General features: G+C 47.5%; 1 protein-coding gene across 5 annotated transcripts; it reads left to right on the forward strand.

Moving 5' to 3' along the window:
• The first annotated feature begins 2,232 nt into the window (after nucleotides 1–2,232).
• NME9 (NME/NM23 family member 9) lies at nucleotides 2,233–26,531 on the forward strand. 5 transcript variants are annotated; one of them, XM_069564648.1, is made up of 12 exons: nucleotides 2,233–2,300; nucleotides 2,742–2,778; nucleotides 5,854–5,911; nucleotides 11,044–11,147; nucleotides 13,377–13,448; nucleotides 15,054–15,170; nucleotides 16,239–16,314; nucleotides 19,013–19,095; nucleotides 21,577–21,669; nucleotides 22,574–22,728; nucleotides 24,326–24,465; nucleotides 26,221–26,531. In XM_069564648.1, exons 2-12 carry the CDS (start codon nucleotides 2,746–2,748, stop codon nucleotides 26,316–26,318), a joined length of 1,029 nt encoding a protein of 342 aa, XP_069420749.1. In that variant the 5' UTR covers nucleotides 2,233–2,300; nucleotides 2,742–2,745; the 3' UTR covers nucleotides 26,319–26,531. The 5 variants fall into 5 exon arrangements, with proteins under 5 accessions (XP_069420749.1, XP_069420758.1, XP_069420779.1 ...); XM_069564657.1 differs by having other exon boundaries at nucleotides 2,237–2,288; XM_069564662.1 differs by having other exon boundaries at nucleotides 2,263–2,345.
• Nucleotides 26,532–27,611: the final 1,080 nt, after the last annotated feature.

Here is a 27,611-nt window from a genome sequence, read left to right on the forward strand (position 1 = left end):
TACATCTATTTTTTCTTTCGTGGTTCATTCTTTTCATGTTGTGTCTAAAGTTATTGCCAGACCAAGATCACCTAGATTTTGCCTATGTTTTCTTCTAGAAATTTTATGATTTTCCATTTTATTTCTATGATTAATTTTGAGTCATTTTTTTGTGAAAAATGTAAAGTCTATGTCCAATTTTTTTTTGAAATGGATGTCCGATTATTCCAGCACCAGTTTTTGAAAAAACTTATTTTTCTACATTGATTTTCCTTTGCTCCCTTGTCCAAGATTGGTTGACTACATTTGTATAGGTCTATTTCTACACTTTTTATTTTATTCCATTAATGTATGTATCTATCCTTTCACTAAAATATTGTCTTGCTTATTGTGAGTTAATGGTAAGTCTTGTAGTCTTGTTGTATCAGTTCTCCAACTTTGTGAATCTTCACTGTTGTGTTGACTATTTGGACCTCTTATCTTTTCATATAAACTCTAGAATCAGTTTGTTGATATCCACAAAATTGCTTGCTGATGTTTTGATTGGAATTGTGTTTAATCCATAGGTCAGATCTCAACAATATTGATTCTTCCTATCCACAAACATCCTATCCAGACAGCATATTAAAAAACAGACACATTACTTTGCCAACAAAGGTTCCTCTAGTCAAAGCTATGGTTTTTCCAGTAGTCATGTATGGATGTGAAAGTTGGACTATAAAGAAAGCTGAGCACTGAAGAACTGATGCTTTTGAACTGTGGTGTTGGAGAAGACTCTTGAGAGTAACTTGGACTGGAAGGAGATCCAACAAGTCCATCCTAAAGGAAATCAGACCTGAATATTCATTGGAAGGACTGAGGCTGAAGCTGAAACTCCAATACTTTGGCCACGTGATGCGAATAGCTGACTCATTCGAAAAAACCCTGATGGTGGGAAAGATTGAAGGCAGGGGGAGAAGGGGACGACAGAGGATGAGATGGTTGTGTGGCATCACCGACTCAATGGACATGAGTTTGAGTAAACTCCAGGAGTTGGTGATGGACAGGGAGGCCTGGCGTGCTGCAGTCCATGGGGTTGCAAAGAGTTGGACACGACTGAGTGACTGAACTGACCTGACATGCTGATACTATATTCAACTATATTCATTCTCAGCTGCCTGCTGGATCTGCTCATTCCTAAAGATGTGGTGTTAAAGTCTTCAGTTATGATAGGGGTAGTGGTTTAGTTGCTAAGTCATGTCCAACTCTTGCGACCCCATGGACAGAGGAGCCTGGCAGGCCACAGTCCATGGGATTCTCCAAGTAAGAATGCTGGAATGGGTTGCCATTTCCTTCTCCAGGGGATCTTCCCAAGCCAGGAATTAAACCCGGCTCTCCTGCATTGAAGCGGATTCTTTACCAACTGAGCTATAAGGGAAGCCTTCAATTTGGGTTTATTTATTTTTTCTTTGCAGTTTAGTCAGTTTTTGCCTCAAGTATTTGGATGCTTTGCTGTCAGGTGCATATACAAGTATTGTTATGTCTTCAGAGAATTGATCCCTTTAGCATTATATAATATCTTCTCTTTATCCCTGATAAATTTCCTTGCTCTGAAATCTGCTTTGCCTGAAATTAGTATAGTGACTCCAGCTTTCTTTTGATTACTGTAGCATGCCATAGTTTCTCCACCCTTTTACTTCTGTCTTTAAAAACAAGTTAAGAAAAAAAAAAAAAAACGCTTTAAAACCCGTGCTTTATATTTAAAGTGGATTTCTTGAAGACAACATATAATTGGGCCTTGTTTTTTTAATCTCCTGGCAATTTCTTTTAATTGAGGTAGATCATTCACACCATGTTTATAATTGCTTCTATTTTCTCCACTTGACTTTCATACTTCATTTTGAATTTGTAATTTTGTATTCTTTATCTTGAAGGAAACCTCTTCAGATCTGTCAAAACCTGGGAGCCACCCCTGCCCAGTATGTATTCAGTAGCAATAGAAAAGCTGCATGCCAGGCCTGGTGGGACAGAAGGGATGCAGGAATGGAGGGTGCAGCTCTACAGTACATGATGCACCAGATCTGTGCTTGGTGGGTGCAAAAGACCCAGAGAGGACAAACTCTTCAGCCAATGAGGGTTTCTACCGTCCAGTCCTCACAGCAAGAGGCGGGACACCCTCCTGCCTTAGCGCTAGCCCAGAGTGGGCGTGGCTTATATGTACTCGGGTTCATTTCTTGGACGCCTTAGTACCCCCCCACCCCGCCCGCGCAGTGTTGCCATGACGACCGTGGCTGGGTCGCCGCAAACTGTGTTGGAAACTCTCGCTGCAGGTTGAGGACCCGGTACCTGTTTGCAGGGGCTCAGTTTCCCAGGAATAAATGGAAACAGTAGGGATGGCAGGGTTCTGCAGGCTTTTTCCGTCCAAATTCCTTGGCAGGCATTCCAGGGCCTGATGGGCTGCGTGGCCCGGCGCCCCTACTCGGGCCTCCGCGCGCACCCCTCCGCCAGCTCCCGGCGGGGAAGGGACTCGGCATGTCCACAGAAAACCTTCTGGCGAGCCAAGAGCCCTCGGGCTTAAGCTCAGCTTTCTCCGTGGGGTGTTCACTTTGGATCACTGCGTTTATTTGCTGCCATTCATAATTAACTTGAAGGAGTGGAGTTGGGGAGGGGGGCGCCTTATCTGAAGGAGGCTCTAGGCTTGCAGATCTACTCAATGTTTTGTCGTGAGGCTGCGGCCAGAATGGCCTGAATCCTCAGTAACAGAGCTTCTGTCTTCTTTGTAGAGCCATGGGCAGCAAGAAAAAGGAAATTGCCCTGCAGGTAAGTCTCAAGGCGAACTTGGCTTCCAGCACTTGATTGGGGTGGAATGGAGAAGGGGTGGGGGAGGATGGCCTGGAGTGGGAAGTGCAGTATAAAAATGACTTCCCTGGTGGTCCAGTGGTCAAGATTCTGCGCTTCCATTGCAGGGGGTACGGGTTCTATCCCTGGTGTGGAAACTAAGATCTCATAAGCTGCACAGTGTGAGCAAAAAGTTAAAATTAAAATATACTATTAAAATGTGGCATATAACAATGTTCACAAATTTGAATATTGTACCCTTCTGCCTTAAAGGAATAAAAGCTTATCTTGACCTCTAATGATGACAATATTTTGTGTGTGCACGTAAATATAAACATGAGGAGGGCATGGCAACCCACTCCAGTATTCTTGCCTGGAGAATCCCATGGACAGAGGAGCATGGAGGGCTACAGTCCCTAGGATTGCACAGAGTCGGACATGACTGAAGCAACTTAGCAGCAGCAGCATGCATGCAAATATAAATGTATAATCATAAACTTAGATAAAAGCTGCTTATCTTTATAATGCTTATGCAACTGTGAACCTGAAACATGAATTAAAATAAAACAAAAAACAGCAAGAAAATATGAATCAGTATAATTCAATCTGACATATATTTTGTTGAGGTATAATTATGACTTGCTGAGAGAATATAAGTTCTTAGAGTCTGGGCATATGTCTGTAACTGTGCCCTTTCTGAAGACCCACTTCTCCCATCACTGCTTTCTTGAAATCATTTGCTTATTCAAAGAATGTTTTGATATTTTATGCACTATACTTTCCTTATAGAGTGCTTTACTTTGTTTGCACCTGTGACAAGGGAATTAATAGGACAATGACTACCTATTGTCCTGGCCCTGGCCCAGTAAGTAGTGGTTGATTCTAAAGTGATGGTTAAGAAAAAAAAAAATGCAGGCATGGAAGGGGATGGATGTGGGATGGAAGGCTTTATTATCATAATGTAACGTGGGTGCCTTTTAAAGTAAACTTTAAAACTTTTCATGGTCAGGCTCTAGGCACCTTTCAGTAGATGGGCAGTGGTCTCCAGGCATCTGATTTCTCCTTTATTGTTCTCTGTGGCATCAGCACTTTACATGTGAATTTGCATGTGCTTTTTAAAAAGAAGAAAGCAGTGTCAGGCTAAGGATAGTATGCAGGGGGGCTGGATGGGCAGAGAAGGGAAGAGTTTTGGTCTGGAAGTCAAAGATTTAACGCAGTTCTTGACTCTTCTGGGACTTTGGATAAATCACATAACTGCTCTGAGCTAGAGCTCACCCATCTGTCGAAGAAGCATGTTGGGTGAATTATCCCTAAGGGCCTTCCAGCACTGAGATTTTAGTACTTTAGAGTTATGAGACTTTTTCTGTGTCTGTAAATCAATTCTAAGCATCTGGTCCTATCATTTATTGCTGTGAACAACACAATAAGCCTCAACCTCTCTGAGCCTCCTTGTTCTTTGTGTAAACAGGAGGGATGATACATACCTGGCAGAGCTGTGGTGATGAGACTCCTGTAGATATGTCCAGGCTTGTGGCTCTAAGCATTTTGCTCCATATGATTGTCTCTTCATGTGTCTGTGTCTGATATTCCCTTTGTAGAGTAATAACATTTGTTATCAATTTTTTTCATGCATATTCCCCAGAGCTCTGAGTTCATTGTGGTGCTCAAAGGAAGTGCTCCCATCTGCTGAGGCAGGGGGTGGGGGGTCGCTATGCACTGAGGCCTCTGTGTAAGCATTGCTTCTCTACCTGGTCAACTCCTTGAAAACAGTGTTCTAGAGTCTACCAACCAGGAACCCTGTCCTCTCCCTAGGTGAGACTATTTAGGGTTCCTCAGTTGACCCAATATCCAAGCAATATAACTCCTAGGTATTTACTTACTGAAGACAAATGAAAGGGTGAACGCAAAAGATTTAACAAGAATGTTCCTAAGTCTTTATTCATAAGAGCCCCAAATCATCTATCAAGCAGAAAGTGACGTTGTCATACAATGGAACGTGCTCAGGAATAAAAGTGAACAAACTACTGAGATACAATCACACAGATGAACGCCCCAAATCTGCTGAGCAAAAGAGACCAGCACAAAACAAGACACGCTGTACTGTTTCATTTATATGAAGTTTTAGAATCAGTAAAATTAATTTGTTATGACAGAAAGCAGGTTAGTGTTTACCTGGGGAGAGGAGTAGGGAGTGAGTGGGAGGAGACCAGGGGGAACTTTCTGGGGAGCTGGAATGTTCTGTATTGTGAGAGAAGTGTGGTTACCTGGGTACATGCATTTGTTAAAACTCACTCATGTGTAACAGTTCAGTTCTGTATGTCTCACTATGTATAATTCATACCTCCATAAATGTATAAAAAGACAAAAAAGCAAAAACAAATGAATACCTCCTTGTACATAAATTCAGATAAATGTCAAAATTTAGTGTTGAGTAAAAACACAAATTGCAAATGGAGATCTTCAATATGATACTATTTATGTACACAAAACAATTTTATATATAGTTTTGGCAAAGTAACAAGTAAAAATGATTTCTTAATTAAAAAAATTTTTTTTTAATTTTTGGCTGCACTGGGTCTTCATTGTGGCATGCAGGCTTTTCTCTAGTTGCTGCCCGTGGGAGGCTTCTCCAGTTCACAGCATGGGCTCTAGCATGCACCGTCTCAGCGGTTGCCCCACATGGGCTGCCTGGGCTTAATTGCTCTGAAGCATGTGGGATCTTAGTTTCCTGACCAGGGATCAAAGCCGTGTCTCCTGCAGTGGAAGGTGAATTCTTAACTACTGGACCACCAAGGAAGTCCCAACAGTTTTTAAAATGAGATTTTTCTTAGGATAGTGGTTATTCTTGGGGTTGGAGGCAGGAGAGAGAGGAGAAAAGAAGACTGGGCAAAGAGGGCAGCTTGAGCTGTATTTGTCAGTATTTCACTGAGAAAGAGATGGAGAGAGAAGAGAGAGACCTGACTGATAGATATTAGTAGGTAACCTAAAGCAAACGCACCAAATTGCTTCCCCATGGGCACCCGCAGTAATACAGCGTCTGTTCCTCTCTGATGCTAGGTCAACGTCAGCACCCAAGAACTTTGGGAGGAAATGCTCTGCTCCAAAGGACTAACTGGTAATTTAAGATGATTTTTTAGACCCATTCTTTTCAAAATTCCTAAATGGCATATTGAACCATGGAGGGAAAACCTGCAAAGAGTATCATTTCCCTATAACCTTGAGTTTCATAAATAAAGAAGAAGGTAATTCTTTTGTGTGTATGTACATATCTGGTTTCAACATCTGTTAGTCCAATTCAGGAAACTAGTCAGTACTGCCGGATAGCAGGGTTCCCTTGTTTTAGAGCTGATTGTCATGCTCAGGGCATATTTGGTGTTAAAATTACTTGAGGCACAAAAGGGGAAGGTATTGAAAGGAACAGATGATCTCTTGGAACTCGAGGGCTGGACTGAGAGCCAGGTAGCTCAAGAGAGTGGAACCACGGGCTGCACAGTCACTAGGAAACAGCACAGCCTCCTGGTCCCCTACCCTCCTTGTATCAATATCTATTGCTGAGTAACAATTTACCCTAAAACTTAGCAGTCTATAGCACTCAACATTTATTATCCCACAGTTTCTGTGGACCCAGAATCCAGGGGTTGCTTAGATGGGTGCCTTTGGCTTGGGGTCTCTCACCAGGCTGCAGCTAAGGAGTCAGACCAAGAATGGCAAGGCTCAACTTAGAGTTTAACTTACTTCCAAACTTGGTCATGTGGCTTTGGCAGATCTTCAAAGGTCATTTCCAAGTCCATTCCCGTGACCATTGGCAGGATATAGGTCCTTACTGGCTGTTGGCCAGAGACATCCGTTTCTTGCCATCAATTTCTCCATAAGGCTACTCACATCATGGTAGCTTCTTCCCCCCAGCCCCTCCACCCAAAGCAGGGTTCAGGGAGAGAGAAAAAGAGAGCGAGCAAGTACGCAAGAGAGGTGAAAGTCACAGTCTTCGTGTAACCTAATCTCAAAAGTAACATCCCATCACGTTTGCCCTGTTTGTTTGTGAGAAGCTCTGGGTCGAGCCTGCACTCAAGGGCAGAGGCCCACACAAAGGTGTGAATCCTGGGAGACAGGGCCCACTGATGGCATCTTAGAGGGTGCCCATCACAGCTGCTCCCCACTCTTTCTTTCTCCACTTCTTTTCTTCTAGAAGGGCTCTATTTTTGTGTCTGGTTAGTTCTTTCTATCAATGCACCTGCTCTGTCAACTTGTATCTGCTCTCATCTCTCTCCTTCGCTGCCCCCCACACCATGACTTTAGCACTCAAACCCCCTCCCCCAGCCCTCTCTCAAGACTCAATTTGTCTCTGCAGCCTTGTCACCCACTGTACTCTGGGGTGTGTCCTGGCCTCCAGCCTGTTTCCAGCACATGCCACTAGTTTCCCCACTTCATCACTCATATCCATGTTGTTCCTACTACCTGGAGTATCATGGTCCCCCAACAGACTGTAGAAATCTTTCTCCTTCTCAGGCAGCTCTAAAGCAGCCTCCTTGAATGAAAACTTTACTGAACCTCTGTGTGGTCACCTCCACCTGGTGTCTCTAGGGCATCTGGGGTGGACTCTGTCTCAGCCTTCCAGCAAACAGCCAGCCTTGTGTGGCCCCTGTGTGGCTGGGGATTCCATGCCTGCACCCAGCCTCTAGACACAGGGCCAATGTCTTTTCATCTCTACCTGGAGCACACATGTCCAGGCCTGGGGTGAGTGGGCACTTAATGAGTGCGGTTGCGTTGATCCAGGATGGAATGTGAGTCTGGCCACTCTCTATTACTTGAGGGGCTACAAAGCTTTGTTAATGGTGCCAGTTCTTAACTATTTTGTCCATACTGTTTGTCTGTGCAATCAGAACACGGCTCCTGGATAAAACTTTTATATCTTTAATAAAAACTCATAAGAAAGTGAATTTCTTACTACTCATAAGTAAGAAAACCACAGACTCATCGTGTTTTGAGGATTTGCCATGTTCCAGGCACCCTATGTGATCATAGCTGCCATCTATGGAGCGTGGAATTGTTGAGCCCAGCACTAAGCGCGACATGAGGAAATCATGCAGACTGAAGGCAGCAGGGGCTCATCTGCCTCGTTCATCAGGCAGTCTCAGGAAGACATGAATCTTTCTAGAGCCAGCAGAGATTTGTGCCCAAAGTCAACCACCATCTTGGAACTCTGGTTGGCTCTCTTCCATCTGCCTTCAAACATGCAGAAGTCTATTCAGGTTTGCACACACACACACACACACACACACACACACCTCCCTTTTCACTTCTCTGCCATTTCTTCCCTCCCTTCTCTGCTTCCTGCCATTCGATCTCTTCATATAGTGTCTCCCCAGTCCCCAGTCCCTTCTCCCCCTTAACCATGGCAAGTGTGCCTTTGTCCCCACCACTCTTCGGAGAGCCAGGGAGTGTGAGAGGAGATGGGAAGTTGGTACAAATGACTGGGCTGACCTATCAATGGAAATCCTGCATACAGATTGGTAGCTAACTGTGTCCCAGTTTTGTTTTGTTTTGTTTTGTTTTTAATCTGCCAGAGCTTGAACCTGTTCTCCTTGGTGGGCTTGGATACAGGGTCATCTGAGTCTCCCAGGACTTTTTCCCAGTATGACCCAAATACTTTCTCTCCCATTACTGGGGGTCTACTGAAATTGCTCGACTGTGAAGCTGTTGTCCTTAAGGAAGCCCAGAGCTTCATCCTCTGCCTGGATGCTAAGGACCAAATCCCTCTCTCTTGCCCCTGCTGATGTCTAACTGCCTTTGGGACTATTTGGCTTAGACTCTCTGGTTGCTACGGGAAATGAGCATATCTGGAAGCTAGTGCACTTCCCTCCCTCCCCAAACGCTCTCTCCCTGCCTTCACTTGGTTCTTTTCCTCTGCTGGGCTCAATGGTGGGTCTTCCTCACACCCGCAGGACTGTCACCCCCCTCCCCCCAGTCTTTCCACTTCCTTTTCAAAGTCTCAGGGATTCTTCCATTCCTTCCATCCCTCCCTTGACACTGCCACCCCTGTGTCTGGCTTCTTGATCCCTCCCAAACCCAATCTGATTCTATCTCTGTAAAACTATGTAGCTTGGCCGAACTGACTCATATTCTTGAATTTGTGCATCTTCATTCCTAGAGTCATTGAAAAAGCATGAACTATAGCATCAGACAAACCTCAGTCCAAAACTTGGTTCTACTCCTTGAGAATTTTTATTTTGTTTTACCTTGGGTTGGTTATTTCATTTCTAATTCTATGGTAGGATAAAAATACCTATGTTGCTGGATTTTTTTGAGAGAAAAGCCAAGTGCAGATGGCTTAGTAAATATTAACTCTCTTTTCTAAAAACTTACTGTGAGTCCTCATTGCCTAGTAAATCAGGATGGAGCTCCTCAAACCCACATTCCTTGCTTGTCCAGTGGTCTCTGTCACCACTTCCCACAGCCCAACCCCAGTGGCCCCTGTACACCCCTATCATGCTTCCCATCATGGGCTCCCTCTCTGCCCATCCAAGCCTGGCATTTCCACAGTGTCCAATGCAAGTCACCCCTCCACTGGGTAACCTCTTCCCAACTCCTACGGTACAGTGTTAGTGCTGCCAGAGTCTATGCTAACTTCAGTCATGATAATTTAGGGAATTCCTTGGCAGTCCAGTGGCTAGAACTTGGTGCTTTCACTGCCAAGGACCTGGGTTCAACCTCTGGTCAGGGAATTAAGATCCCGTAAGCCATACCAGTCCATTCTGAAGGAGATCAGCCCTGGGATTTCTTTAGAAGGAATGATGCTAAAGCTGAAACTCCAGTACTTTGGCCACCTCATGTGAAGAGTTGACTTATTGGAAAAGACTTTGATGCTGGGAAGGATTGGGGGCAGGAGGAGAAGGGGACAACAGAGGATGAGATGGCTGGATGGCATCACTGACTCAATGGATGTGAGTCTGAGTGAACTCCGGGAGTTGGTGACAGACAGGGAGGCCTGGCATGCTGCGATTCATGGGGTCGCAAAGAGTCGGACACGACTGAGCGACTGAACTGAACTGAAGCCATATGGCACAGCCAAAAAAGGGGGGAAAAGATATTCTATACCATGCTTTATTAATAAATGTTCTCATATGATGTGAAAATTGAAATATGAACCTTCAAAAAGTAAAATCACAAATTGCTTGCTATTAAAACTGGCAGAGCTGAGAGTTTATAAGCAGTGTCCACACTCCCTCCCCATGACCAAGCATGCCTGCTGCTGAACAGAAATGCCCTGCTGTGTGGATCAGGCATGAACCCTGACTGCTGAGGTCTTCATGAAGACATCCTTTCTCTAAAATGTGACCATCAGGACGTCACCATCTAGCACTTACTCGCAGTGTCTGACTGGGCTGGGTGGGTCCTGTGTGTGTCCGCTGCACACGTGTTGGCTTTGTTGCTTAGCTTCTCGCAGGCCTCAAGGTCTAGTGCCGTCAGACAAGCGGGTCCTTCATATCCAGTTCCTGCCACACTCCAGAGACCAGGACCAAGGCAGAAACAGGCACCCCAGTTTCCACCTAGGTCTCTCTTAGGTTCACTTTCTGGGAGAACAATGTTGATTTGATAGAGTAGGTAAAATCCCCCTTTACCCAAAGCAAGTGGCTTTTAACTTGTCAGGAGGAAAGGTTAATGCTGTATTTAGTAGCTAAGAGTTGATTGTACGCTGACAGGTCACCTACTATTCCTCTCAGAAGGGATACTTTCAGTCTAATTCAAATAGTTACAGAGGGCCTCTCTGTGCTAGGCCTGAAAATTCCTTGTGGTAAAGGATGCATGTTAAGTAAGTGATTTTCACTCTACTCACTTCATTGAGTTTAGAATTTGGAACACTGAGTTCATAAGGGAATGCTGTTTCCACTCTCGCTCCTGCTCTGCTGGGAGAATACATCCTTTTAACCAGCAAATGGGGCTTCCCTTGTAGCTCAGTTGGTAAAGAATCTGTCCGCAATGTAAGAGATCTGTGTTCAGTCCCTAGGTTGGGAATATACCCTGGAGAAGGAAATGGCAACCCACTCCATTATTCTTGCCTGGGAAATCTCATAGACAGAAGAGCCTGGAGGGCTACAGTCCATGAGGTCACAGGAGTTGGACATGACTTAACGACTGAACCGCTAAAGCACCACAGCAAATAAAGATGGCCATCGGAGTGGGTGGGAATGCGCTGGTATCAATTTTGCCTGACGTGGCCGGGCGCTCCGGTTTCTTGGTTCCCCGCAGTTGTTGACGTCTACCAAGGCTGGTGTGGCCCCTGCAAGCCCGTGGTGAGCCTCTTCCAGAAGATGAGGGTGGAGGTCGGCCCGGACCTTCTGCATTTTGCATCAGTAAGATCCTCTCTCAGCAGAATGTCGAACAACGGTTGCAAAAAAAACTTAAACATTGAAAAACAGGAACAGGAAGCCTGAGGGGCCTTTTGCAGATCATGGAGAGAGTATTCGTTGTGGAGTTTCTGCTGATGCCAGTTTCTCGGGCGAGGAGGTTTCCTGCCTTCCCGCCTCTCACAGTCCTGGTGGGCTTGGCCACTCCTGATGCTGGAGCAGGGACTACTTGGCCACTCTGAGGCCAGTGCTCCTCCTTCTTGTCTCCTGGACACTGTGAAGCCTGGAGTCTCACTTCCAGAGCACAGGGTTTAAGATCTCTATCCTTGCTCCTAAAAGAGGACTTTCAGCACAAGTTTCCTTGGGTCCTTGGATGGAGATGGGAATCACTTCCGGAGACGCGCGTAGGAGATGCGGGATGAGCTGCAAGGGGTGAGGCTCAGCCAGTAAACACGGGAGCGACGCTCCCTCGCGATAACTCTGGAGAAGCTGGGCTTCCGGGGCTTGCCCTGCTCTGGGGAGCCTGTGGTGAGGCTTTGGTGGAGGAGCGCAGGAGGGGCCTGATGGTGGGCTTTATCCAACCTGGAGGCAGAGCTCAAGCACCCTCCTGTGTCCCAGCCACTAGGAGCAGACGTGGGATGATAGCGGATTCCCTCCTTATTTTATTCCTCAAAAAACTACACTGGCAACACTTTTTACCCATATGTTGACAGGACACTTGTTAAGGTTCAGATGAAAAGACATTAGAAGGAGCAGCATGAGAGAGAAAAGCCAGGGCTCCACCTGGGGAGGGCATCACTTGTGTGTGTGTGTGTGCGTGTGTGTGTGTGTGAGTGAGATGTGTAATGGATGTGTGTGGTGTGTTATGTGTAACATATGTGTGTTGTGTAGTAATGTTATGTAGTAGTGTGTAATGTATATGTGTGATGTGGTGTGTGTGATATGTGTGTATGGTGTGTGTTATGTGTAATCTATGTGTGTAGTATAGTATGTGACTTATGTGTAATGTGTGTGTGTGATGTGATATGTGTGTTATGTGTATTGTGTGCGGTGTGGTGTGTAATTGTGTGTGGTATGGTGTGTGTGGGTATATAATGTATGTGTGTGCATGTGTGTGGTGTGTTATGTAGTGCATGTTGTGTGGTGTGGTGTATGTGTTACGTGTAATGTATGTATGTGCTGTGTGTGTAGGTGGTATATGGTGTGTAGTATTGGGGGTGTGGTGTGGTGTAGTGTGTGTGTGTGCGTGGAATGGGGATGAAGTGTGTGTGTGTCGTATGTAGGGGGGATGTGGTATGTGTGTGTGTTTTGTGAGTTGAGGAGTATGTGTGTATGTGATGTCTGTGTGTGGTGAGAGTGTTGTGTGTGTGTATGTGGTATGTGGTGTGGGGATGAGGTGTAGGTGTGTGTGTGTGTATGTGGTATGGGGATAAGGGGTATGTGTGTGTAATGTCTGTGCATGGTGAGTGTGGTGTGTGTGTGTGTGTATGTAGTATGGGGATGAGGTATGTGTGTGTGTGGGATGTGAGGATGTGGTGTGTGTGGGATGTGAGGGTGTGTGGTGTATGTGTGTTGTGTGGGATGAGGGGTATGTGTGTTTGTGGTGTCTGTGTGTGTGTATGTGGTATGGGGGTGAGGTGTGTGTGTGTGTGGTATGTGAGGGTGTGTAGTGTGTGTGGTATTTGGGGTGTGTGTGTGTGTTGTGTGGGATGAGGGGTATGTGTGTGATGTCTGTGTGTGGTAAGTGTGATGTGTGTGTGTGTGTGGTATGTGAGGGTGTGTGGTGTGTGTGTGTTGTGTGGGAAGAGGGGTATATGTGTATGTGATGTCTGTGTGTGGTAAGTGTGGTGTGTGTGTGTGTGTATGTATGTGATGTGGGGATGAGGTGTGTGTGTGTGTGGTATGTGAGGGTGTGTGGTGTGCGTGGTATGTGGAGGGGTGGTGTGTGTGTGTTGTGTGGGATGAGGGGTATGTGTGTATATGAAGTCTATGTGGTGAGTGTGGTGTGTGTGTATGTGGTATGGGGATGAGGTGTGTGTGTGTGTGTGGTGTGTGAAGGTGTGTGGTGTGTGTGTGCTGTGTGGGATGGGGGGTCTGTGTGTTTGTGGTATCTGTGTGTGTGTATGTGGTATGTGACGGGGGGGATGAAGGCTGTGTGTGTGTGTGAGATGCGTGTGTGAGATGTGTGTCCCACGCGGCTCTCCCATCACCCTGCTGACCATCTGTCTCCTTTAGGCAGAGGCAGACCGTCTTGATGTGCTCGAAAGATACCGAGGGAGGTGTGAGCCAACCTTTCTGTTTTATGCCGTGAGTACCTTTACAGTCGGGGATGGTCCCACAGCTGCACCCCTGAGGGTTCAGAAGGACACCTCTCACCAAGAGCCCACACTATTCCCAGCAAGAGGTGCTGGCTTCTCCTGACTTTATTGTTTGGCCGAGGACCAATGCCCTCAATCACGGCACTACTCGCGGGCAGAACCCTGAGGAGTCACTCTGGGCTGCAGGCCTCCTGAGGGCTGGACTTGGGACAGAGGACGATCCCCTCGGACGCCTGTGCGCCTTCTAGCTGTGAGCACTCTTGACCCAAGTCTCACTCCCGGCACAGGGTTTGGCGAGTCCCACTGTGCTCCACAGAGGGAACATGAATGCTCCACAACATGAACGCTCCTGTATTTACCTTTGCCTCATCATTAAATGTGAAGATATGCTGACATAAAGTTGGAAATGAGAAGGTCGATGCATGACAACCAGTGGTTTAGCATTTACAAAACTGCCCGGCTGCCTCCAGCTGCGACATCCACGTGGGGCTCCTGGCCCCTGAGGGTCTACCATCTCACATCTGGCTCCTGGCTTTAGGTCACCTGCCAGGCCCTGAAGACAACGGGTTGATTTTCTCCTCCTGACTCAGTGCAGTGCTCCGTCACACAGTCAGGGAAACGGGCCTGCTCACCAGGGCCGGGGTTGTTTAGCTTGGAAACCTTCAGGCTCCTGCCCTCGGCAGCAAGTCTCACAAGTTGGAAGCTTCTGGTGAAACATCATTTGAGCTTTGGCCTTCAGGAGGGAGATTGAAGTTATTCGATGGAACCTGGTCGGGGGGATGGGGAGCGGGAGATGCTGAGATGGACATGCCCCCAGCCACATGGCATCAGAGCTCCGTGGCAGAAAAGGCATCATTACCGCAGTGGTTTGCTTGCCTGACCCTGGAGCATGCAGATTAAAGCATCAGTTATAATGGCCATGTGGGGACATGTGGCAGCTTGTCACCATCATCATGCAGTGGTGGTCCCCGAGGGTGGGATGGACACAGAAGGAGGACCCAGTATATGTGATGGTCTGTGAGTGACAGGCATGGAGACTTCTGAAGAATCAAAGATGGGAAGCTCCAGTTCCCTGCAAACAGCACCTCCGCTGTGAGGTTCTCCCTGATCACCCCAGATGGAGTTGGGATTTAACTCTTGCCCCAGATCCCAAGCACCCTTATGAATGCAATGGCCTTATCCTGTTGTAGTTGTTTCTCTGACACCACCGTCTCCCTCCCCGCTCCACACCCAAGTCACTGAGGGTGGTGTCTGTGTCTTTCCATGTTTCGGGTTTATGTTCTATGCCTCTGTCTTGGTGTTGGGCATAGTAAGTGCTCAGCTGATACTTGTTGGATGAAGGAGCCACAGAGAGGCCACACTTAGTGACTCACAACCTATGGCCCTGGTCCTCCCCCACCTTACTCCCCGCTGCCCTGAAGGAAGTTTTGAAGGGAGGGGAGCATGGGTAGGGGGCAGAGAAGTGACTGGAGGCCATGGGTGTGGGGTCCATGGATCTTGACCTTGGGCACACTCCCAAAGCCCTTGGACACTTGCTAGCTCTTGAAAGAGGTTGCTGTCATGTGATCTGAGGGACCTCTGTGCTGTGTTCCAGGGAGGAGAGCTGGTGGCAGTGGTGAGAGGAGCGAATGCCCCACTGCTGGAGAAAACCATCCGCGAGCAGTTGGAGGCAGAAAAGAGGGTGTTGGCTGAAGGCAGAGAACGGAGGGTGGTAAGTGGCCAGGCCAGCAGGTCCCTCCCCTGCCCCGCCAGTGTCCTCCCTATCCCTGGAAAGCTTCAGTAAATGCCCACCTGCTCAGGGGATGTGCAAAGCCCACTAGGAAGTCTTTGAGGAAGTCATCTTCTTCATCCAGAACACTTTAGTGTCTCATCTATTTCTCGCTCATCCCCACTTTATCTCCCAACAGGGGCTTCTGTAACCCTGACAGCGAATTCAGAAATGAAAATGAAGTTATGGGTCCAGGAGTGGGTTGGAGGAGTCAGCCTCAGGGGAACATCTCTCCTGGTGACCTGCCCTTCCCTCTCATTCCTGGGTTTTATTTGTGACCCCAGGGGGTTCATTTCTTTAACTAGAAAGGGGTCATTACTTTGAGAAATAGGATCAGTAAGCACTAGTTGTGATTTAGGTACAGTATTTTCAGAATAACATGGACTGTGAGTTTTTCATAAAGAATCGGCAGCCTTTGAAAACTGACACCCCTTAGTTAGAAAGAAGTATTTCCTGGTGCTCTGAGCAGCTGCCACAGGAGCCTCAACGTTGTGCAGTATCCAGTGTTCAAGTCTTCACACTCAATTCCAAAGAGCAAAGCTCTGTTCTCATAGAATGGATTGGAATCAAATCATATATTTCCCCCAGAAAACCGGCAAATTTTCCCCAAGAAAGAAAACACTTGTGCCTCCTCTACAGATAAATGATCTATCTTTACTACTTCCCCACACAGTGTAGCCGGTTGCTTTCTAAATGTTTGTATTTCAGTTCTTTGTTTGTCTGCTTGTCAACTCTCTATTTCATCTTTATTCTTCCTTAGTTTCTATTTGATGCTCATGGAAACAGGGAGGCTCTAAACCTTAAGATCAGCATGGATTTAATTGTTCTCATCCTCTACCACCATCCAGTTACTCAAACGGACCTTGAAAAGTTTCCTAGACTGATAATCTTGACCCTCTTCTTTTGCTCTGCATTTGGAACCTTTACTTTCTTGGCTTCCGTTGGTTGTTGAAGGTCTTTGTGGAATTTTAATCAGCTGTCTACTTTCTGTCTGTGACCACTTTGTACTAGATTAAAGATGAAGCTCTTTCTGATGAAGATGAATGCTTTTCTCATGAAAAGAATGATGGTGATGATGAAGACCTGGGTGAGTACAGAACCAACAAGCAAGCAAAAGGCAGTGCAGACTCGGACTTGATGTGTTTCTTAGAAAATATATGAGTAGTAAGTTTATTGAATAATCTGAACTCTGGGAAAATAACCCATAAAACATTTCATCTCCAATCACCTGACTTCAAACATACTGTGTTAATCTCCCTCCTGTGCTTTAATTGCATCTTGAGTGTCTTTCTGATCATGTTCAACTATAACAAGTGTGACTTTCATGACAATTACTGAGCATCAGGAAAGGCTTTCTTAATAAACTGGGGTGGGGGGGGGAATGACACTAATAAGGTAAAGTGATGAGGTGCTGGGGTTTCCTTAGTCCTTATTTGAGTTAAGAACTTGAGTTTCTTTAACCATTTTTCTCAAGTGTGAGAAAGTCAGCTGTACTGAACCCCTTCCCTCCCCACAGCCCTGTACCCTCTTCCTCTTAGTCCTCAAGTATCAACTCATGGATTTTACACTCCTGAGCATCACTGTTCTTCCTGAGGCTTCAATATGCGAACATCTTGACCTGACAGTGGGAAGAGAAGCTAAAAGTTAGGGAAGTTGTTGCTGGCAAGGTGGCTCCTGATGGTCCCTGAGACACCAGAGGAAACCAGGATGTGGCTCAGGAACCAAGCAAGAGAGAGGAGGAAGTTCTGATTACTGCCGGAACGAGAAAAACTGCTATTTATGTGTGGATGACGAGGACTGTCTGAGATAGATTCTAATAAGGGATGTGGTGCAGTTTAGGAGAGCAAGAAACTTCAAGTATGAAAGAGAAGTCAGCGATTTGGCTTCTGCAGGAAACATTCATTGTCTCGTTTACGGATTATATCTTCTTCTCTTCCCCATTATTTTCTCCTAAATCCAGTCTCTCCACTTAGGAAACTGCACAGCGCCTGCCCTGCCCTTAGCCTTCCGCTCTCCCAGCTCGGCTTCCTGGTCCGCACTCCTTGGGCCACCCTCTCCTCTGTCTCTGCCCACCTGTTCCTCCCAGGGCCCCAGTGACCTTCTTGGGGCCAAATCCAGCAGGCAGTTGCCAGTCAGAGCCTATGGTGTCCTGCTGCAGGCGTGGCTGCCGTCCATAGCGTCTTCCTACTCAAAACCCTCTTCTTGAGACTTCCCTGGTGGTCCAGTAGTTAAGATTTCACCTTCCAGTGCAAGGGGGATGGGTTCAATCCCTGGTTGGGGAACTAAGATGCCCCATGTGCTAAGTCACTTCAGTCATGTCCAAATCGTTGTGAGCTTATGGACTGTAGCTCGCCAGGCTCCTCTGTCCAGGAGACTCTTCAGGCAAGAATAGTGGAGAGGGCTGCCTCCTCCAGGGAATCTTCCGAACCCAGGGGTTGAACCCACATCTCTTATGTCTCCTCTGCTGGCAGGTGTGTTCTTTACCACGTGTCACCTGGGAAGCCCTGAGATCCCACATTCCTTGTGGCCCCAAAACAGAAGCAATATTGTAACAAATTCAGCAAAGACTTTAAAAACGGTCCGCATAAAAACCCCACAAAAACAAAAGTACCCCTCTTCTTGTCTGGTGTCTGAGACATCTCAACCTTTCTCATTTTCTTCTTATTTTCTCTGGCCTGTCCATAGCCTCCCCTTCCTCAGCTTCTTTTCTTTTGCTCTCTCTTCAGACTGGAGTTCTTGGGCTCCTGCTCTGGCCTCTTCTCTTCTCACCTTATACCTCTGTGTGGTCTCTTTAATTGGTCAATTCATAAGGGGATTTAAAGTCCAAGGATTCATAGGATATTAGAAATAGTGCTCATGGAAGGATGAACCAATTGGCTGCTTAACATGATCAACACTTCTTTTTCAGCCCATATTTTTTAGATTTTCAGAGTCAACACAACTGATGTGAAAGCTGAAAAGAGAAAATAGGCTATGGGGGATATAGTCTGTGGACAGCGTGCAGAGCTCACCAAGGCCAAGTCCATACAAACGGGAATCCGACAGGGATGGGTTTGTGTACAGATGTGGGTTCCCCCGAGGCGTCTGTGGGCCTGAGCAGTGGACAGAGGCCATGCGGCATCTCCCTCATCACCACAGCTGCTTGACCTGTGGACACAGCCTCCCAGTAGCCTGGCCAGTGAACTCTGACTGGTGCCTGGGCTCCAAACAACAAAGCGGCTGATTCTCAGGAGAATGGGACAGAGACAGAGGATTCTGGTAGAACGTGCCAGCCCTGAGCAGACTTGGGGCCTGGGGCAGCCACCAGTGACCACATGCTAGAAAGTCAGAAAGACACACCGAGAGGAGAATACAGTAGGTTGCAGTTAGAGACCAAGAATCATTGCAGGGGGAGCGGGGGGGGGGGGGGGGGGGCGGGTGTTGCACAGGAAGGGACGAGAGGGTCGTGGCCTGCTTCGCCTCTGTTCCAGCTCTGTCCCCTCTCCAGGCTGACTCGGTTGTTTCTGGGTTTTGCTCCTGAGTCATATTTGATTTCCCTCTCCACCTCCCATCCTCTCCTCCTTCCCCACACTCTCCCTCCCAGTTCGTGTCCCTTGCAGCCAGGCTGGGGGTGGGGTCTGGAGCAAGACTCCTGCATTCACTAGAGTCCAGGTCAGCAGAAGCTCAGCCAAGAGGCTGGGGGAGGGAGGCGGGGGCTGTGTGGAGCTGCACAGTCCCTGTGGAGAGCATCCTGAGAGCCTCCTGCGAGTCCAGGGTCTGACAGCACCATCCCCGGCTTGTTGCAGTGTCATCAGAGAAGGCCTGCACCTTGGCCATCATTAAACCAGACGCGGTGGTCCATGGGAAGACAGATGAGATTATCATGAAGGTAAGAGAGACAACAGGAGACTTCTGAGTTGGGAAGATCCCCTGGAGGAGGGCATGGCAACCCACTCCATTATTCTTGCCTGGAGAATCCCCATGGACAGAGGAGCCTGGTGGGCTACAGTTCATGGGGTCGCACAGAGTCAGACATGACGGAAAGACCTAGCCCAGCAGCAAGAGAGACAACATTTCCCTTACAGACTGTACTTGTGTCTTCTCTGCTGGAAAAACAGGGCTGGGGCATAGTGTAGCAGTGTCCTAGGGGGAAGAGGCATCTAAGGAGTTTAATTAAAATTCCAATGAAGGAAGTCACAATATTTCTTTCTTTGTTTTTGGCTGTACTGGGTCTCTGTTGCTGTGTGAGGGCTTTTCTCTAGTTGCGGCACGTGGGGGCTATTCTTTGTTTCCGTGCCTGGGTTTCTCACTGGGGTGGCTTCTCTTGTTGTGGAGCACAGGCTCAGTACTTGTGGTGCGCGGGTTTGGTTGCCCTGTGCCATGTGGGATCCTCCCAGACCAGGGATCGAACTCATATCCATGCATTGGCAGGTGGATTTCTTAAACACCAGGAAAGTCCTAAATTACAATTTTTAAATTGAATCAGGTCAGATATGACGAGAATGAAGGTCTCCACTGCTTTTAATGTTGTTTTTCCATCACCTTTTACTTTCAACACATTGAAATGTGAATTCGTGCTTGCTTTCAGTTCAGTTCAGTCGTTCAGTCATGTCCGACTCTTTTCAACCCCATGGACGGTAGCATGCCAGGCTTCCGTGTCCATTACCAACTCCCAAACCTTGCTCAAACTCATGTCCATTGAGTCAGTGATGCCATACAACCATCTCATCCTCTGTCATCCCCTTCTCCTCCTGCTTTCAATCTTTCCCACCATCAGGTTCTTTTCATGAGTCAGTTCTTCACATCAGGTGGCCAAAGTATTGGAGTTTCAGCTTCAGCATCAGACATTCCAATAAATATTCAGGACTGATTTTCTTTAGGATTGACTGGTTTGATCTCCTCGCAGTCCAAGGGACTCTCAAGAGTCTTCTCCAATATCACACTTCAAAAGCATCAATTCTTTGGCATTCAGCTTTCTTTATAGTCCAGCTCTCACACATCACTACTGGGAAAACAATAGCTTTGACTAGATGGACCTTTGTTGGCAAAGTAATGTCTCTGCTTTTTAATATGCTGTCTAGGTTGATCATAGCTTTTCTTCCAAGGAGCAAGCGTCTTTTAATTTCATGGCTGCAGTCACCATCTGCAGTGATTTTGGAGCCCCCCAAAATAAGGCCCGTCACTGTTTCCATTGTTTCCCCATCTATTTGCCATGAAGTGATGGGATCGGATGCCATGATCTTAGTTTTCTGAATGTTGAGTTTTAAGCCAACTTTTTCACTCTCCTCTTTCACTTTCATCAAGGGGTTCTTTAGTTCTTCTTCACTTTCTGCCATAACGGTGGTGTCATCTGCATATCTGAGGTTATTGATATTTCTCCTGGCAATCTTGATTCCAGCTTGTGCTTCATCCAGGCTGGCATTTCACAGGCACCCCACTCCAGTACTCTTGCCTGGAAATCCCATGGATGGAGGAGCCTGGAAGGCTGCAGTCCATGGGGTCGCCAAGGGTCGGACACGACTGAGCGACTTCACTTTCACTTTTCACTTTCATGCATTGGAGAAGGAAATGGCAACCCACTCCAGTGTTCTTGCCTGGAGAATCCCAGGGACGGGGGAGCCTGGTGGGCTGCCGTCTATGGGGTCGCACAGAGTCGGACACGACTGAAGTGACTTAGCACTCTGCATGTAAGTTAAATAAGCAGGGTGACAATATACAACCTTGATGTACTCCTTTCCCGGTTTGGAACCAGTCTGCTGTTCCATGTCCAGTTCTGACTGTTGCTTCTTGACCTGCATACAGATTTCTCAGGAGGCAGGTAAGGTGGTCTGGTATTCCCATCTCTTGAAGAATTTTCCACAGTTTGCTGTGATTCAAAGGTTTTGGCATAATCACTAAAGCAGAAGTAGATGTTTTTTGGGAACTCTCTTGCTTTTTCAATGATCCAATGGATGTTGGCAATTTGATCTCTGGTTCCTCTGCCTTTTCTAAATCCAGCTTGAACTTCTGGAAGTTCATGGTTCATGTATTGTTGAAGCCTGACTTGGAGAATTTTGAGCATTACTTTGCTAGCGTGTGAGATGAGTGCAATTGTGTGGTAGTTTGAACACTCTTTGGCCTTGCCTTTCTTTGGGATTGGAACGAAAACTGACCTTTTCCAGTCCTGTGGCCACTGCTGAGTTTTCCAAATTTGCTGGCATATTGAGTGCAGCACTTTCACAGAATCATCTTTTAGGATTTGAAATAGCTCGACTGGAATTCCATCACCTCCACTAGCTTTGTTCATAGTGATGCTTTCTAAGGCCCACAGGACTTCACATTCCAGGATGCCTGGCTCTTTACCGTATATATGTGTGTATATCTCCTACAGATCCAGGAAGCTGGGTTTGACATTTTAACGAATGAAGAGAGAACCATGACAGAAGCAGAAATGCGACTTTTCTACCAACACAGAGCTGGAGAGGTCGGTTTTCCAGTTTCCACTTATCCAACATGCTTTCATTTCTTTCTCCTCCTCCAATATTATGTTTCAAATTGATATTAGTTTGGGAGAAACTAGACTTTTATGAAGAACAAGACTGTGAACAGCAAGTGGGCCATGGAATTACTCTCAGCATAATGATTACAGGCTGTGTCAGGGAGATGTTGCTTGGTGTGCTCCCAACGACTAGAGTTTGACTCTAACTTAAGTAATGAAGTAAGGAATTTATTGGGGGGATTCTCTGTGACTCCCAGAACTGAAGAAAGAAGGCTGAAGAAGTTGCAGGAGAAGGTGTGGGGACAAGAAGAACCAAGGCAGGGGTATGGATTTCTGAAACAAAACTTCACAGGGAGTCACTTCAGGTGCCCCTGTTGGCGGATAGATTCAACCACTTTTCATCTGTTTCTGCTTCTGACTCATCCACCTGGGAGACAGGGTCTCCTAGCCTGGGCCCCACCTCTCGGGTGTGGAGGGTGTGTGGGGAGGGGTGGATAGGCATTGTGGTTGTCGGCCAGACTAGGACTGAGTGAAATGGGGAAGGGCTGCTCCCCAAAGGAAGTTTGAGTGCTGCTACTTGAAGAAGGAGGAAAGGTTGCGAGATGCTCAGCTGTATCCCCTGGTTTCCATGTATGTGGTGGTCTTCTAAATGCTGTCTAACTTCTTATAATTTCATGCTCAACCCCAGCATGTCATTTCAGAGCCTCATCTCCCTGCCTGTAACTTATATTTGGATTCTCTGTGTCTTTGGGTACCACTTCCCCTTCCTGGGATCTTCCAGGGCATGCTGGCTGGTGGTGAGGCAGCTCATGGGCCCTCTCCCATCCTGTGGGTGGGATGGGCCCCTGGGGCCCCTGGCCTAATCCACTCCCTTCCCTCCCTGTGCTAGGACACATTTGAGAAGCTGGTACATCACATGTGCAGTGGACCAAGCCACCTCCTGATCCTTACCAGGACTGAGGGCACCGACGACGTGGTCACTGCCTGGCGAACCCTCATGGGGCCCTGTGACCCTCATGTGGCAAGGAGGGAGCAGCCTGACAGGTAATGTCACCAGCAATGGTCCTTCATGCATCTCAACACCTGCATCCGAGGAAGCTGAGAGCCCTGCTAGGGCTTCAGCCCAGAATTGTGGGTAACACAGAAGGCACTCTGATGGCCACGAAGCTCCCTCTGTTATATGCTGAGGAGTCCCTGCCCTTTGTTATGTATTTGAGGAGACCCTGACATCCTCTCCCTCTGATCCCATCCCAGCCCTTCAGAGGTTGCCTTCTTGCTGCCTCTTCCCCTCTTTCTGAAGGCTGCTGTGCGTCCAGTCTTCACTGTTCTGTCTGTAGCAGAGGGTTTGTGGTCCCAGAGCCGTCTGAAACCCTGACCCAGGAAGTACAGATTCCAGGGCTACACCCAGGCCTGCTGAGTCAGAGACTCTGAGTGGGGCCTAAGAATCAGCAGTGTGGACTCAGCCCCCCCACCTCTCATCCCCTACTCCATACCAAGGTGTCCTGAGGTCCCCTAGAGTCTGAGCACCCTGTTCTGCACACAGCACTAGGCTGCTTTGGTCGGCTCCCTGGCCCCGTGTGAATGTTTACCCTGACGCCACCACTGCCAAATCCACTGTCTTGCCTTTGAAGCTGAGAGAGGCCCCGCCAACAAGAAAGACATTAGCAAGAGACTAATTGCAGTTGTACTTTATAGTTGTAGGGAGCTGGGAACACTCATGTTTGAGGCAGCCGGGGCTGATGAAAGAGCCCAGAGTTCAGATCTTAGGTTTTCTGAGCCTCAGTTCTCTCATCGATAAAATGGGGTTGTGAGCACCTATCTTGGGAGGCTGTTAGAGTGCTGTGGTTAGAATCTCTCTTCTTCCTCTTGCTAACTGTGTGGTCTTGGGTCATCTGTGCTTTAATCCGTCTTAATATCCTCATCTGGAAAATGGGAACTGCAATGGGAAAGGACCTGCCTCAGATTGAGAGAGAGAAAGAGGGAACTTGGAACACTGTTTGAGATAAAGGAAATCTTAGCAGTATTAGTATTATTTTAGGGAACCTTGAGGGATTAACTACGCCAATTTGTATCAAGTCCTCAGCAGGGTGCTTGCCTAGCCCCCAGTAGTAACGACTACAAAATGACAGCTCCTGGGCTCACACCATGACTCATGCATATTTACCCCCTTTTAAAAATGTTTATTTGGCTGCATCAGGTCTTAGTTGCCACACGTAGGCTCCGGAGCACAAAGGCTTCAGTAGTTGTGGCACATGGGCTCTTGAGTTGTGGCACATGGGTTTAGTGACTCCATGGCGTGTGGGATCTTAGTTCCAAAATCAGGGGTCAAACCCACACCCCCTGCATTGCAAGGCGGGTTCATCATCAGTGGACCACCAGGGAAGTCCTGACTCATGCACATTTAAACTGGGGGTCATGATGGTCTCCCTAGTCTCCCTCACAGGGTTGCTGCACAAATGAAACAAGGTCAGAACACCGCTGGTTACCATCACCCTTGATGCTGTTCCTGGCATTTCCAGCCGAGAAAGCCACGTCACAGAAATGCTGCCTGTTGATGGGTAGCTAGTGGCTACGTTGCCAGAGATCAAAACATTCTTTTCAAATGAGACTGTTCTTTCTTGTACATTTTGGATACTGCTAGTCTCCGGGCTCAGTATGGCACGGAAATGCCCTTTAATGCAGTCCATGGAAGCTGGGATTCAGAAGACGCCCGTCGGGAACTGGCCCTGCTCTTCCCCAGCTTTCGGTTTTCAGACCAGATTCCAGAATCTGCCCCTCTGGGTAAGTCATCCAGGCAGATCTGGTCTGTATTTAATCCCCAGTGGGGATGGTGTGTGTGTGTGTGCGTGCGTGTGTGCGTGTGCCTGCCTGTGGTTTGGGGGTGGGGGTGTTGGTTACTGATAGTAACTATGTGGTAACCACCTTCAGGAAAACCGGGCCCCTTAGGAAACTTTAGCAACTGTCCTGCTGTTTTATTTTCAGAGTAACAGTGTTGCTTCTTAATACATTACATGTTTTGCTGCATATTTCACTTTGAAGCCAAACTCTTGTTGCAAAGTTACTTTGCATTCTCCCCTGGAAACCATAGGAAAATGTAACTAACTTTCCAGAAGCCAATTTCCAAGGCAGAGGCCAGACAGTCACTGGGCCACTTTCTCTGAGCTCCTCAGGCCCCACCAAGCCTTTGATGGGGTTGCCGAGAAATATAGGGTTATACAGAAGTACCCTCCACCTGGAGCTGCTGTGGCTGTCGTATCCCTCAGCCCCCACATTTGGGAAAAGTGTGATGGGCTTTTTTGGAGGTACCCCTTCCAAATCCGGGTGAGAAAGCCACGGGGCTCAGAGCACATGTGATCTGCCCCACTCCATGAGTGGGAAAACAAGGCCCCTGCTGCCCCTGCCGAGTTGCACATCTCTGAGGCTGAGGTGAGGCGGAAGGGGCCGGGAGTGAACATGCTGGGAAAAGCAAAGGATGTGAAGGTGGCCTTCTTGGGAGAGGGCTGCCTGCAGATCTGAAACGGTAATAACCTCTGTATGCCTGCATGTTAGGGGTTTTCACCCAAATACTTCCCTAAATGTTTATGTTCATCATGGTCTCCTCAAGATCCACATCCAGCCAAGTAAGAGTACGTGGTCAGAAGGCAAGGAAGGGAAGGGTGAGAGCTGACCCCTGCTGGCTCTTGTTTACTCCTGGCGCGGCCTGCTGCTGGCTGAGGGACAACTGGGAGTGAGATGGAGTTCAGGGAGGAACTCTCACTCTGGTGTGGGCAGTACTGGCAAGACCAGCTTGCCTCTAGGGACCTACCCTCACAGGGAGCCCACCATGTGTGGTCAGGGGACCTCCCCATCCGTTTGGGGTAGTGACTGGAACAAGTAGGTATGACTCTGGGGAAGGAGGAAAGGCAACTGGCTGGGCAACACCTCGGGGAGAGCTGGGAGAGTGTGAGCCTGACCTCCCGTGATAATGAGCTGAAGGGTCTGGGCCTGGATCCCACCGGAGATAAGTGCACAGCTTCCCGTGGGGGTGACCGGAAGTGGCCTGGTTGGGGTGTGAGTGTTCTGCCCCTTTTCTGACATATGTGTTGCAGCCTCTCAGCCGTCAGGAGCAGAGTGTGCTTTCCGTGTACCCAGCACTTTTTCTGGGCCCTGGAGACAGAGAGTCTTGGGTCTGAATCCTGCCACTGCTATTTATTAGCGTAATAGCCTTGGGAGAGTTACTCTTTTGGACCTCAGTTGCCTCATCTGTGAGATGGAGATGATGAAACCTGTTATAGCCCCATAATCATCATCTTTCTCAGAGGGTTCTTGTGACACTCATAGCCTGGGGCCTGACACAAGTGCTCAGCCAGTGTCACTTCCTTTCCTAATTCTTCCCTAGTCCCTGACCCACATACTAGGACCTCTTTGCTGCTCTGTTCACCCTGACCCCTAGCCTCACTGTCTACCTTTCTGCTGTTCTCTGGTGGGCAGTCTGTGGGTGGGGGAGCAGGACTGGGCTGTTGTAAGAAGACCTACAAAATGCCTGTCATCCCACAGGCCATGAGGCTGAAGGAGCGGAGGGCCCCGGCAAAATGCTGTGCTCCCCGGAGGATGTGGATGAGGCAGCCCGTGACCAGGGTGAGGCCACAAGCTGAAGTCAGAACGCTTATATTTGCTGCACATAAGGAAACTTCCAGAACTGGAACTTCCTCTTTTGAGTACCAATACTTTCTTGATTTAGCTATCCTTCATGAATAAAAATAACAGTATCCACTTTCCTGCCTTACTAAACAGTATGAATGTAGAATATGTACTTTTGGGGGGCCATCCTTGACATTTTAGAAAATAAATGGACATCAGTCATTGAACTCTGCCGTGACACGATGTCATCTCAGGGGATACTTACTGAGCTAGAGGACAGTGTCTCCCCAGGAGTAAATCTACATTATGGATGAAATGATTTTATTTTGTAGACAAAATTTTTAAAAAATATTTATTTGCTGCGCCGGGTCTTATTTGCAGCACTTGGGAGCTTCAGTCTTCACTCTGCCATGCAGCATCTTTAATTGCAGTTCTTACTTGCAGCAGATGGGATCTAGTTCCCTAAGCAGGGACTGAACCCAGGCCCCCTGCATTGGGAACGAAGTCTTAGCCGGTGGACCACCAGGGAAGTCCCACGGATGAAACAATGTTAGCGCTTAACTTGGTAGCAGTGAACTTGAAATCAGTGCAACAGGACTGGACGTGACACTTCAGGGCTTATGGGGGCAGATATAAATCTGCTTTAATTCAGGCCATGGTTACAACGGGCAGTCCTGGAATAAGCTGATTCACCATTTGTGGTTCTCCATGAATCAGAACATGTTCAGAAAATAGTGCTTGGGGGTTACATTTGGAACCAGGGTTCAGCTAATTTTCTTAATGTCCCTCTCTCCTCATTTCTTGGGTTTCTGATTTTGGCTAAAGCTGAATTGTATTTTATTAAAAAAATTTTGTTTGCCTGCACCATGGGCCTGTAGGATCTTGGCTCCCCAACCAGGGATCAAACCCCAGCAGTTTCTGATTTTGGCTAAAGCTGAATTGTATTTTATTAAAAAAATTTTGTTTGCCTGCACCATGGGCCTGTAGGATCTTGGCTCCCCAAACAGGGATCAAACCCCCAGCAGTGAAACTCCCAAGTCAAACTCCAAATCCATGGGGCCACCAGGGAATCACCAAGACTAATTTTAAAACCTGAGAGCTCCTCGTGGTGGCACCAGCTTTCACTCAATTGCCTGGTTTAGTTGTTCCTTCATGGGTCACAGGAGTGTTCAGTAACTATCACTACTCCTGTGAGTAGCAACATCCCAGCTACTCCTTCTTACCGGTTTGTTCTTTGGTTTATTGTAAATGCACTGAACCTGGGCTTACTCTTTCCTCTCTGACTTGGGAAAAGGCTGTGTTCTTCT

Source organism: Ovis canadensis, chromosome 1, assembly GCF_042477335.2.
Source record: "Ovis canadensis isolate MfBH-ARS-UI-01 breed Bighorn chromosome 1, ARS-UI_OviCan_v2, whole genome shotgun sequence".
Lineage (NCBI taxonomy): Eukaryota > Metazoa > Chordata > Mammalia > Artiodactyla > Bovidae > Ovis > Ovis canadensis.